Source organism: Lutjanus erythropterus, chromosome 20, assembly GCF_056507025.1.
Source record: "Lutjanus erythropterus isolate fLutEry1 chromosome 20, fLutEry1.hap2, whole genome shotgun sequence".
Classification (NCBI taxonomy): domain Eukaryota; kingdom Metazoa; phylum Chordata; class Actinopteri; order Lutjaniformes; family Lutjanidae; genus Lutjanus; species Lutjanus erythropterus.
Window position 1 is genome coordinate 16007768 of NC_139336.1, and position 13478 is coordinate 16021245.

General features: G+C 37.1%; 1 protein-coding gene across 1 annotated transcript; it reads left to right on the forward strand.

The window, feature by feature from the left end:
* The first annotated feature begins 173 nt into the window (after positions 1-173).
* Positions 174-11849, forward strand: ak3 (adenylate kinase 3). The gene is made up of 5 exons (XM_084746421.1): positions 174-509; positions 3806-3925; positions 4204-4376; positions 7990-8108; positions 9537-11849. Exons 1-5 carry the CDS (start codon positions 362-364, stop codon positions 9646-9648), a joined length of 672 nt encoding a protein of 223 aa, XP_084602547.1. The 5' UTR covers positions 174-361; the 3' UTR covers positions 9649-11849.
* Positions 11850-13478: the final 1629 nt, after the last annotated feature.

Here is a 13478-nt window from a genome sequence, read left to right on the forward strand (position 1 = left end):
CCAATTACATAACCGTGTTATACAATAAATGCATCTCCTGCAAACCGAAAACAGTGGCACGGGAGGCGACGAAGTTTGCTGACACGTCGCAGAAAGAAGTTCGTCGTCAGAGGAGTACGTGCATCCTATCCTCATCTGAACTGGTCGCACTTTTCCTCCTCCTCCTTCTCCTCTTCCTCGTGTTTGTGCAGCGGTGGGGGAAATAAAAGTCAAGGTCCAGTTATAGTGGAGACTGAAAGCACAAGACGCGCCCACTCCTGGCTACGTGCACTCTTCTTGGGAAAGAATGTAAACCTGCTCCTGGGAAGGAAGCGGCCACTCTGCACCTCAATACTCAGTCTGAACAAGCCCCTGTCCACAGATGGCTCTTCATAACATTTTCCGTGCTGTCATTATGGGACCTCCGGGCTCCGGGAAAGGAACCGTGTCTGCGCGCATTACTAAAAGTTTTGGACTAAAACACATCTCTAGTGGGGACATTTTGAGAGCCAACATCAATGCCAAAACTGGTAAGACAGCGCTGTCCTACCTCAAAAATATACTGTAAAAAGTATAGTCAGGCTTAGCTATTGGCTAATTATTCTTTATTTATCATTTATATCTTCAACTGTGCAGTATTGATCTAACACTGCAATCATTTTGTGCAATAATTCAACTCTATGCAGTAATTCAATAGCGAAATACTGCATTTATGTATTCAGTAGGGATGTTAATGAGTGATGATTAAGAATTTTAATGATTAAAAGTGCATTAATCGATTAATTAATAGTCTAGAAATGGCAGTAAGTAAGAGAAAACGTGTTTTGTATCTTAAAAAATGATTGCAAAATGATCTTCATGATTAATGGATTAATCAATTGTTTAGCATTTTCAACTAGGCTATCAGTTAAGGAAAATGCACAAAATATGCAACCCTGCTATTTTTTACTGTAAATTTCAACCGGTCTGTTTCCTGTGTCCTATGGAAAAAGAAATTCTTGCAACTGTTTTAATGTAAAAATTAAAATGCATGTTTTTTTTTTTTGTCTGATAGAGGGTTCAGTGCTGTCCACAGTCACCCAGAAATTGAGATGTGGAGTTGGATGCAGTGCAGTGAATGTGCAAAAGGAAATTGTTAAATATTGTTTTATGTTGTTTTATGATGCAAAAAATGGAGCCAGGGTATGGTTAGGGATCACCTTTGAACCACCATTTGGATCTTTCAGGATTTTTTATATGTAACAGAAGAGACTTTAATGCGCAATAAACATCAGATTTTCTGTGCCAGTTTGTGTGACGTTAAGCCCTTATTGTCACATAATGCCTGTATGAAAAAATCAACCTCCCCTTCATGTGATTCTTTAAGACTTTTGCTCTCATTTAGAGAACACTGAGGACACAAAACCCATTAAGTTTATGTTGCAGTGTGTGTGAGGTTGACCCAAACTTAAAATGCAAACAGGTGAACATATCTTTTTAGAAATGAAGAGATTTCAGGATAGGCCTTGTATTACCTGTTTAAAAGACAGACACTTAAGAAATGTTATTCTACATCCTGTTTTCCGGATTATATGCAGTGTTATTAACAATCCACACCATTTACTATTATGCATAAAAAGATTATTACACACAAATGAGACTTCTGCAGGAAGCTGTACTGTAGTGTGAACAATAATCTGGACTACTGTGATAAAAGCACCACTCCTACACCAGTTCATTTTCTTATCGTTTTGTGGCATACCACAGTGTCTGAACAGGGATTGGTCAGAGGCAAGGTCAAACTGGTTAGCAGGGTTATAGAGCCTGTTGTTTTATGTTTATACTGGAAACACTTGAACTCAGCATAACCTGAACTTTGGAAGGAGGCCCACTGCTCCTCAATATCACCTTGGAGGAAGAGAAAAAGAGGTGTAAAGATAAGGATGGCTGATGTAGGTGTGTTTTTACTGTTCTCTGATCACGTTCATTCAGCAAATGACCTGTAAACGTGCATTTGAAACTTCTTAAGGCTTTTATAGGTCTTTCGATTAGGGCTGAATGATTTTGAAAAAAATTCTAATTGCAATTATTTTGACTGATATTGCACTTGCAATATCATTTGCGATTTTTTTTTTTTGCATTTTCACTTAAACATATCATTATAGTATAAATTTTACAAGAACCTGTACCAATCAATGGTATTTTCTGTAAGTCTCTGTTGAGGCATCCATCTGAATGTGCCCATTTTGAACATCTAAAGGTTTTTTTTTTTAACATCTTAAAATGACAGAAAATTACCCAACACATCCATTTTGAATGCTGTAAAGAAAATTGAGGCGTTAACAGGCTTTTTTTTGGTCGTCTTAACACATACACATATGACAAATTTAATGAATGCAGATACAGAACTAGACGTCCCAGTCCACTCTGGGTTTGATAGCTGAGCAGTTTCAGTGGAGCAGTTGGCAGTCGAAGCGGCTCTTCTTATTGACTTTCCCTGCTCAAATTTTCCCAAAGAGACCTTGGATCTCAATGAGTGACCTTGTGCTTCCTGACACTGTCTCGCTAACCTCCTCACAAGTCGTACTGAACATTAGAGAAGTCCTTATGGCTGTGAGCACTGGATATAAACTACTACAATGCATTAACTTAGTACTAATATACTTACCAGTAGGTAAATCTTCCTAAACTGTCACTTGGCCAACACTTGCCTTGTTAAACTGGTTGCCAACCATGCAACAATGCTTCTCAACACATTATTTAGTTTCGTCATGAAGCAGGCCTAAAGAACATTAGTGTGCGTCTTTATATTTATCATGTACTAAACACAAAGGAAACAGCAACTTATTTGTCTGTATATGTCAGAGCAACACAGAATGACATAATTTTCTGTATAAAATACTTGTTATGTCTTAGCTTATGGTTTTACAGTCAGTTTTACTCTTTGCTCTGTTTCATAGTGAAATCGCAGCAGCACATTCGCACTGTCAGGTCATCTCTACTAGGCCAGTCAGGAAATTCCTTTCTTCAGCTGGACTCTGACCAATTAAAGTGGAAGTGATGAGAAAAAACTCTAATGCCTTAACATCCTAAACACAGATTATCGCTTAAACTGTTTTCAGTTAAGTAGCTCAAAAGTAAAATAAAATGTCTCACATCGTGTGCACATATATTCCTGTATTTGACTGTATATGATTATACTGAATTAAACCCACAATGGCAAAACTTCATTGATTTATGGCAATTGGAAATATACTATATGTTCTGTGCATCATTTAATACACATTTTCTGTGCATCATTTAATACACATTTTCTGAGCCCTGTGAAAATAAGGTTCCCTTTACAAATGGTAGCTAAAAACATACAAAAGTTAAAATTTTTGAGGAGAAAATGAATTAGATGCTTTTGGCAGGTGGATACAACTCATCTTCCACGTTGTGATTAAAATAGTACAGAAGAATGTGAGGGACAGGAATAAGTGAAAATATGAGGAGGAAGATTTTTTTCATTATTATTATTTTGCATTTTGAGAATAAAGACAAAATGTCAAGAATAAAGTTGGAATAGCATTTCAACATATTTCAACTTACTGCAGTTCTCAATATTTCAACTTTATCCTAAACATTTTTACTTAATTCTCAAATGCAGCTAATAAATAAATTCAAATCTTTCTCCTCTGATAAATTTCTTTCTTATACCTGGCAGCTAAACTGAAAGTTCAACTTAATTCCTGACATTTCATTTCGGCTACCAGATACTCATCCATAACGTAATCTTTGTAAAACCAAGATTTAGAAAAAGACAGTAATTTTGTAATAAGTATGTTTCTGTGTGTCTGTGTGTCAGAGCTCGGCCTGCTGACGAAGTCCTGTATTGATCAGGGTCAGCTGGTACCTGATGACGTCATGTCTCGTCTCATCCTGCGTGACCTGAGAGCGCTGGAGCAGAGCAGCTGGCTGCTGGATGGTAAGTTTGTGTCACCACTCATTTCTGCGGGGAAACAGTTGTTACTAAAAACATGTGATCAGAATTCTTACTTATAGATCTTAAAACAGCTGTGAGACTGTTTTAAGTTACGTTCAACTATATTGATTTGTTTGGGATGTTGTTAGTTGTATGATCTCTTTCTTAGATTTGTGCTCATGTCATTTAATTCAGATCCTGGTATTATTTATCACATCATACCTTTTGCCTCTCTCTCTCTCTCTCTCTCTCTCTCTGCTGTCTATCTGTCTCTCTGCCAGGCTTCCCTCGTACAGTGTCCCAGGCAGAAGCTCTGGATGAAACCTACAGTGTGGATACAGTCATCAATCTCAACGTACCTTTCCAGACCATCAAACAGAGGCTGACCTCTCGCTGGACTCACCTTCCGAGCGGCAGAGTTTACAACACAGATTTCAACCCACCTAAAGTCCCTGTAAGTACATCGTCTGTTGCCTCTCACTCCTTCACTCTTTCAGTCTTCGGTTTTCAGGTATCGTCAGAAGAGAAACTGCAGCAATGGCCTATTTTCTTCTCAAACATAAATGTCCTGGAGCTTTAAGTTGGCCTAATCCTTTACTCTGGAATTGAGAAAATCTTTCTGCTTGCATCTGGCTTTTCTTTTGTACTAATAAATAACGCACACTTCATTTGAAATTAGTTCAAATGTTTCAGGTTTCTCTAAACCTCACCTTGAAATGAGATGCAAAAGCCAATATGATTATGCAGTAGGTCTAGTGTGTAAGATCATGTACATCGATCTATTGACAGAATGTGACAGAAATTTAATATAATATTCATTAGCATGTTTTCATTTGTGTATAACCACCTGAAAATTAGAATTATTTTATTTTTGTTGCCTTAGAAATGTTCTTGGATCACACTGGCTATTGTCTGATAATGATTTAACCTCTGGATGCAATGGCCAATGTTTTGGTGTAACGAGCAGATATCTGGATATTGAACATTCACTGCCTAACTGCACCGCAATGTTTCTACAGTAGCCCAGAACAGACATACCAAACACTGGCTCTAAAGAGTGCCTTTGCATCTTTGTGAGTTTCGTGACCACTGTTCTCCTACATGATTGGAAAGGAAGAGTCACGTGAGGAGCCCTATCTTATGCATGGTTCAAAGCGCAAGGCACGACGGTTTTAATCTATTCAAGTCGTGTCCAAATCCACCTTTGTCATCTGCATAGGTGGATGCAATAAACCAATCAGGAAGTCAGCTCTCCTCACCTTCAAGAAGGAGGTGCGCCCAGGTGAAAACACTGATTATGCGCACAATGCTACTGGCTATACACTTTGACCAAGTTTTCACTGGTCTGTGGTGCAGGTGGTTTTAACTACAATGCACCATGCACAAGCTACCAAATGCGCCTGGCCACAGCTTCATTTTTAGACCCCCTGCCCATGGGTGCACAGACAAGGCGCAACTTCGTTTGCTATCTTGCAAACATGGGGAGAATGACAACTGTGCCAGTGTAAGATAGCAATGCCACTAGCATCACCTTCAATCTGCTGTGCACTGGGTGTAAGAGGTGTTAGCAATCTGCAAGCTCATGACTAGATGCCACAAAATCCTGCACACTGGTCCGTTAAAGAAAAAAAAGAAAAAAGGTCAGAGCCAGTGGAATTCAACCTAAACGAAATGATGTTATAACTTGAAGACAGATTGAACAACATAAAACTGAGAAATAGAAGCAACGAATGACGCGCAAAACTGCTAAAGAGGAGAAGATAAAACAACGGGGGACCTTTGCTCTCATTCAGTGCAATTACACACCTATAATCAGAGCATCACTGCAGGTTTAATAGAGAGTGTCAGTTTGATTTTTAACAAGAGTGAACTCTCACACTTGTTTGAAGACTGGTAGCATTGCAAAGTAACATAAATGAGCAGGAATGAATCTTAGTATCATCTTCATTTTCACATTATCCAAATAAATGTATTATTTGATCAAGTATGCTGTTGGATCTTAAGTTTCTTTTGATCAGCATCTCTTTTTTGTGCATATTGCATCTGTTTCCATGACTGCATACAGAGCTAATAATTACAGGCAAAAACGTTTTTGTCATTTTACATTTTGTTTTCATCCTTTCAACATTTATTTTTACATGCATTAGAAAATAGCTATTCAACATTTGCCATGATTGGCTCAATTACTTAGTGTATATCAGTAAGCACGATATTTATCAAGGATACTGAGTGTATTGATCTGTGATCATGATAAGATATTATGTTGCTAATTTGGGTTCAGTTGCATACAGTTACACTGACACAGAACTGAGCTCCTGTTTCTGTTTAACTGATGGATGACTCACAGCTAACATGACCGTGGTCACGTGTTCTCTCTCTGTCAGTGAGTTTTGCAGCACATTCCTGCTACATTTCCTCCAGTCTGGTGGAGTAACACATTTATAGTTAATCATTGGTTTTTATGTATTTTTCACAGTCCTATATGAAAGAGAACAATGTGACAGAAACGGGAATAAAAATTGGAACAAAACCAATCAGGCAAGAAAGAGATTAAAAATGGCAATGATTAATAAATTATTTCTGCAAAAACACAGAAATGATTTTTGCAAATAAATTACATGCATTCATTATTTCTGCAAAAACACAGCCCTTTGGTACAGAAGACAGAAATCCACTTTGCTAAAAGCTAAGTGACATTTAGACCTTTTATGCAACATGTCTCAGTCGGAAAAGCACAAGTAAATATAATAAAATTTATGATGGCTGAATTAATTTAGCAGGTTTGAGGTCCTGGTATTGTGCATACTGCCTCACTGCCTCAGTGTTTGGCTTACTGGGACACGTGAATGGAACAGAGCCATTGTTGATCTTATTAGTAACACCTGCTGTTCCTACTGTGACACATCAAAATGTCTGTTCTGAAATAGGCCTGTGGTTTAAACTTAGATGCAGATGTGGGAAGTAACTAAGTACAAATACTTTCTTACTGTACTTAAGTATATTTTTTTTAGGTATCTGTACCTCACTTGAGCATTTGTTTTTCTGATGACTTTTTACTTTTACTCCCTACATTTTAACACTAATATATGTACTTTCTACTTCTTACATGTTCAAAACAGGCTTGGTACTTTAGTTTTATGCATTTTAGGGAAATTATTGATTATTTTTATTTTGCATAATTAGGCACTGCCTTTTCAGCATCAACAGACAAACAACAGACAGAAGATGAAAATTACATAACAAGACAAAAAAGATGTAACAAAACAGTGGAGACTTAACAAGACGAAAAATGATGTAAAAGATGTAACAAGACAAAAGAGAAATAATAAGACAAAAAAGACAATCAACAACGTAAAAAATATGATGATAAAAAAATTAATGATGGCTATATTTTACTTTTAGATTTTGAGTACATTTCAGAGCCTGTACTTTTTCACTTTTATTTGATCAAATAAGTTGAATCAGTTCCTCTACTTTTACCTTCCTTTTTTTTTTAAAACACAACTATCTGTACTTCTACTTGAGTAAATAATGCGTGTACTTCTGCCACCACTGCTTAGATGTGCCCATGTAGTCATACATCCATTATCAGGAAAATAATGAAGTGCTCTGCTGGAAATCTGTTGTTATATGGTTTCTCTAAGATATTTTTGAACATTGTTCAGTTTTGCTGTTATCAGCTTTAAATGTCTCTTGCCTCAGTCAGCTGGTTTGAAAGCAAAGGCAGCGCTCTGTGTTTCTGTGCTGTGTTTACGTTCCAGTCCCTGTGCTGTGTCTGGGTTTGGGTTGGACAAATCCACTGGATGTGAATTAGTATAATAGCCGGAAGTTACAGTGCCTCAAGCACTTATAAAGCAGCTCTGTCTCAGCAGGTTTCTCACATATTTTTCTCGTAAACATGAATTATATGATATTTTCTTTCATTATTCAGCAGGTACGAAAACAGTTAACAAAACAATTCATCTGCCGCTTCCAGAAAACATGCATTTAAAAAGAAGCATTGTTATACAGGTGTAGCTTTTAAGGAGTGAAGTCAGTGTCAACATTTGTTCATGTGTTTTCTCCAGGGTTTTGATGACGTGACAGGGGAGCCTCTGGTCCAGAGGGATGATGACACACCAGAGACAGTCACACGGAGACTGAAGGCCTATGAAAACCAGACGGAGCCCGTCTTAGAGTACTACAGGTAGGACAACACAGATAAATCAAAATATATCTCCACCTGCTTATTATCACGCTGGTTATACAAGTACAGCCATGTGAAAAACATTCTCATTTGACTGCTCTAAGTATTTCAGATAACTATCAGTCTGGTTGTAGAGCTCTACGTAGTACTGAGACAGCCCTAATTTAGGTGACTAATGACTCACTCCCTGCTGCAAACAAACGTCAATGTTTAGTTCTGGTTGGACACCCAGTTATCTGTCCTGTTACAATCCACTAATTGTAGCAGCCTAACCCAGATATCACTTGCTGGACTTCCCAAAACTCCCACAGACTAACGATGACAAAACATAAAACTATCTCGTTTGCCACACCCAGTGCTTACGTCAGTTAGTCCGCAATTTTGGAGCCCTTTTGCACAACATAAAGCGAACTGTAAGAGGTGTCACCTTCAGCCTCTCTCCATAGCCTTCAATTAGTTCAAAACGCTGCTGCTCTGATTATGAGTGGATCAAGAAACTGAGTTCAGTTAACTCCCATTCTGTCATCCTTGCATTGGCTTTCTGTGCACTTTCACATTAACTTTAAAATTTTATTGTTGAACTTCAGGTCTCTACATGACCAGGCAACCACATCAAAGCTCTTCTATCCCCTTAAGAACCACGGCATCCTCTCAGATCAGCTGATGGTGGCTTTCTGCTTGTTCCCAGAACTCAACCTATTATTATTATCATTATTACTACTATATGTTTGACTGCATTACGGTGTGATAGGTACAAAAGTGTTCTCCATATAAAAGCTACATAAATGCCTTAATATAGCTAAAAGGCTACAATCAAATGGTACTGAACTTTGACCTTTGGCCTCCCTTCACATTCCTTATGGTCCTTATGGACTGACGAGTTGCTTAAGAACCACATTCCAAGAAAATGAACTAATAAGTGCAAACAACCAGTTTCCCTTTATTACAGGAGTTAAATTAATACACACAAAAAAGGATTTTGTATCTTTAAGTTTTACCATAATCAATAAAACCCAGGTATGTAGCACAAAACTAAAGTACAAATACTCGATTTGTGAGGCTGCGGACCCAGTTTGAAAAACACTACATGCATCATAATTGCTATTTCTGGACTAATTAGGGAGGAAAACATATTACTCTGAATTCCCTCAAACCATAGGGATGTGCTTAGCTTGTGTCCCACTTATTTTTGTGTTTGAGAGGCTGTTCATCATTTGAAGAAAGTGCATTACAGACCAGACATAGAGGAGGATAGAGAGTGTTCATTTTCAAGGAGGGACAAACATTTGACTTTGCTGTTTTAACATATTTTATTTGGTATTCTGTTATTTACATTAGATCCTGCACATATTTTTCTAACTGCAGTGTAATACTGAATTGGAATAGTTCAGACAGTAGAGCGATTACCATTTTTCTTTGTGCTTCCAGGAGTAAAGGCGTGCTACAGACCTTCACTGGGACAGAAACCAACAAGATCTGGCCGCATGTCGAGGCTTTCCTCCACAGAAAACTCTCCTCTGCGCAGCAGAAAGTAGCATAGAAAGTCCGAGCAGAAAGGCACAAGAAGGGTTAAAGTTTACCAGGAGAAACCACTCTGTATGCAGGTGCCACTTGGAGATGAAGAGCCATCTGTGTAATGATATATTCTGAATGTTCGAAATGAGGAGCAAGCTCATACAGTTGGTGTCGGGAAGCAATAATAAGACTACAGATGTTGTTGGGAAAAACTCCACTTTTGAAGTACTTATTGCACTACTGTTAATTAGTTTGGGAAACTCTCAGGAGGTGTGCATAAAATCCTTCAAATATGAGTCATTAGAATTGAAAAAGATTGTCTCCTCATTCCATAACATGCCTTTATACAGCCAGGAGACATCACTGAATAAAAGGTTTAGAAATGCAAAGATGAATATTAAGATTGGACTAGTTGCTCAGCAAGTCCTCTCTGATGAATGCAACCAAACTTAAAGTGTAACTTGCAGGTCAAATGTCTTAATAAAATTGATATGTAATCTTGTTTAAAATGAATTTTCAAACTAAAGAAAAAAGTTAAGAGGACAAAAAAATCACAAACTACAAGCATCAAATCAAAACTAGCATTTGAATCCATATTTATTAATGTTAATTCTGACTAATGCAGTCCGTCTGCCTCAAGGTACGTCACTTCCGGTTTGTCCTTTTTAGACGTGGATGTAAAATTCTCTCACAAAAAACGCTCCAGATGTCACTGTAGTGTGTATATACATGTATATCTTTTTCTTCCTACATAATTTCACTAAACATTGATTCACTGGAGCTCCAACCTGCAAGTTACACTTTAAAGACCCTATTTCTCCATGTTTTTGTGTCTGAGCGACTGATGGGACAACAGTTTTTGAAAGTGGTCCAGTACTGAGCGAGAATGCTGCACCCGAAAGCCACAAAACAGGTTGCAATGTAATCCATATGGGTTGATGCGTTCCAAGGTCCCGCCCCGTTATACTCAGTGCTTCAACAACGGTTGAGCAAGCTTGGTACACTTTCTCATTTCCTTTTTCCTCCACTTAGATATGCAATGTGCTAGGTTGGTGTATGTTACCCTTAGGAAGGGTCAATTATGCAAACTCTGTACGTTCATTAGAAGTTCTTTTTGTTCCCACTGACAGCATCAAAGACAGACAACACTAACTTTGATTTGGTGGACATAACTCTTCATTTGTGAAGTTACATGTGAAAATATTAATATATGTAATTTATAATGAACACTGTTCTCTCCAGTGTTTCTCTGATACTTAGTGGACCTAATTTGAAACCATGCAACTGTTCTTCAGGATTACATTGCAGCCTGTTTGACGGCTGCTGGCTGTAGCTCTCTCCTTCAATAATGGAGTAATTTAAAAAATTGCTGTCCCCATTGGTCACTTAGACACAGAAACATAGGAAAACAGGGTCCAGGTAAAAAAAAAACAAAAAACAGACGTTTCCCTCTAAGGAGTGGAGTTTTAGATTTTCTAATTGCAATCATGATTTGTCTTAGTTGAAGGCAGCAAGACTGACAAGAACGGGTGCACACGATATCTTAAAAATAAATAAATAAGAGGTTTTCTCTGGCTTTTTCATAAAAAATCATTTAAAAGCAACAAGTGTTTCACCCAGCATTACTGTTTCTTATATTTTGGATAATTGCCCTAAAGGGAATTGTGCCATGTTCTACAAATCATTGTAAATTCTCTGTTGCACTGAAGTGCCTTTTGCTGCTTTTGAAAATGTAACACGTAGCTCCATGAATGTAGTTTGCACAGACATTTTATGAATATGGACCACAGACTGAATAATGTATAAACTGACCACACTTATTTTCTTTCAACAACCTTGAGTCTTAAAGGTGTTGCCTTTTGAAAATCCACCACACTGCTTCCATTTTAACCAGGTCTTTGTTGTGACCAAGTCTATAACTGTAAACAGGTATTTGATATTAGATATGCAACTAGACAACTGACAATCTTAATGAACGTAACTTAAGTACGTTAACTTCAAACACAGTTTATCATCTTGTTAGAAGACATCACAGCATTCAAGGTTAATCTGCAGTTCTGTGTTTTTGCACTTTGTCTTAAGAAGGTTTCACCATGTTGAAAGCCACAGAAATGCAAACTTGCCTTGTTATGTACTGTAGATTGATGCAGTGAATGTTTCCTGAAGTGAACTGTGTGTATTTCTAAACACTTGAATATTTAAAGACATCTCCTCTTCAACTTACAACTGTGTCATGAGTATTCATTATGGATCACAATAAACTTCTGATACTATTTACTATTTGTACCATATTATTATAACATCACACGAGTAAGAACTGGACAATTCTTTTTTTTTTTTTTTAAAGTATCAAAATTGATACAGCAGGAACAAAAATATTGTATCTTATTCCATGCAGACCTGGCGCCTGCATTACCAAGAGCGCAACTCGACCATCGACAGTTCGGTCAGATTCAGGTGTGTTATGATAGTCGGACTAATGTAGTCTCAAGCTGCCGGCCTCAAGTGAAGAAGAGGAGCGAGCTACAGTAGTCTGGTAAAATCACCTCTAAGATTTTCTTATTTTCAAACTAAAACAGCATCTTATTGCTGCTACTCCAGAAAAAGAAAAAAGGATCACTATTGCATTACAACGTGAAAAGTTTGTTTTAATAAGATGTTTTTCACGTTTTAAAGCTACTACAAAGAGTTTTTAACTTATTTAATTAGTGATGCCTCTTTATGATCTAAATAATTTAACAAGACCGGCTGTGAGAACATCAGTTATTTCTGTGTGGCTGTTCTTCATGGCTGCCATCGGGTCAGGTTCTCTGTGAAATCTGATGAAATTTCTGTCCACAGGGGCTCCAAAATATCAATGTTATAACAAGTTATAACAAGAAACTTCTCTTGTTACAACATTTATGCTATTTGTTTTGTTATAATGTGAAACATTTCAGGTTATAATGTGATAACTTATTCTCATATTTTTTTGTAGTTTACATTATCATAATGTCATGATAACATATTTTAAACAAGTTCTTTCATAATACCATGAGATGTTTTACGTTATAACAAAATAAATAGTACAAACTTTATAACAATATAAGTTACCATGTTGTAAAGTGAAAATGTTCACATTACAACAAGATAAACAGATTAAAACGTCAAAATTTCATCTGATTTCAACAAGAATCCGATCCGGTGGCAGACATTAAGAATAACTATATAGAAAAAGACAATGCTTTTGCTTCTGTAAGTCATATAGAGGCATCAGTTTTAAATTGAGACTGTTTCATAACCAGTTAAAAACTCCTCGTAGCAGCTTTAAGGATTTAAAGATGGCGCCTTTTTATGCTCCTCAGTGTTAAATGTCCAGAGGGTCCCCGTGTATAATTACTGCAGGTCTACAAAGAACTGCAGCAAGACAATAATTTTGCACTGGTTTTATATTTTGAGTTCTGAACACTGGCAAGAGAAGCCAAAACTTACAGCAGCCTAACGTGAATGACAAGTGTAACTCAAAAATCTTCCTGAAACATATAGTTGTGTGACAGAAATTCTTATACTAAGTCTCTCAGTCTTTTGGAAACCCATTTCTGCCGATGTGAGGAGAAAAAAAAGATCCTATCAGTCATTATGAGAAACTCTCTCAAAAGAATTACTCAGTATCACAAAATAAGGAGAAACTTTCAAAATAATAACTTAATTATCTCGAAATAATAATGAAATTATCTCATAATAATAGACACCTTCAGACAATAATATGATCTTTTTTTTCATCACATTGGTTGAAATGGGCTTACATACAGTCTTATATTCCCAAATTTTGAGATAATGTTAAGATAATTTAGGAAGTAAGACACCATGGACACT

Bases quoted from the DNA above. Each gene is read 5' to 3' on its own strand.
- ak3 (XM_084746421.1), top strand. From the start codon at position 362: ATGGCTCTTCATAACATTTTCCGTGCTGTCATTATGGGACCTCCGGGC. The intron at 510-3,805 runs GTAAGACAGCGC...TCTGTGTGTCAG, and splicing joins CAACATCAATGCCAAAACTG to AGCTCGGCCTGCTGACGAAG. The intron at 4,377-7,989 runs GTAAGTACATCG...TGTTTTCTCCAG, and splicing joins TCAACCCACCTAAAGTCCCT to GGTTTTGATGACGTGACAGG.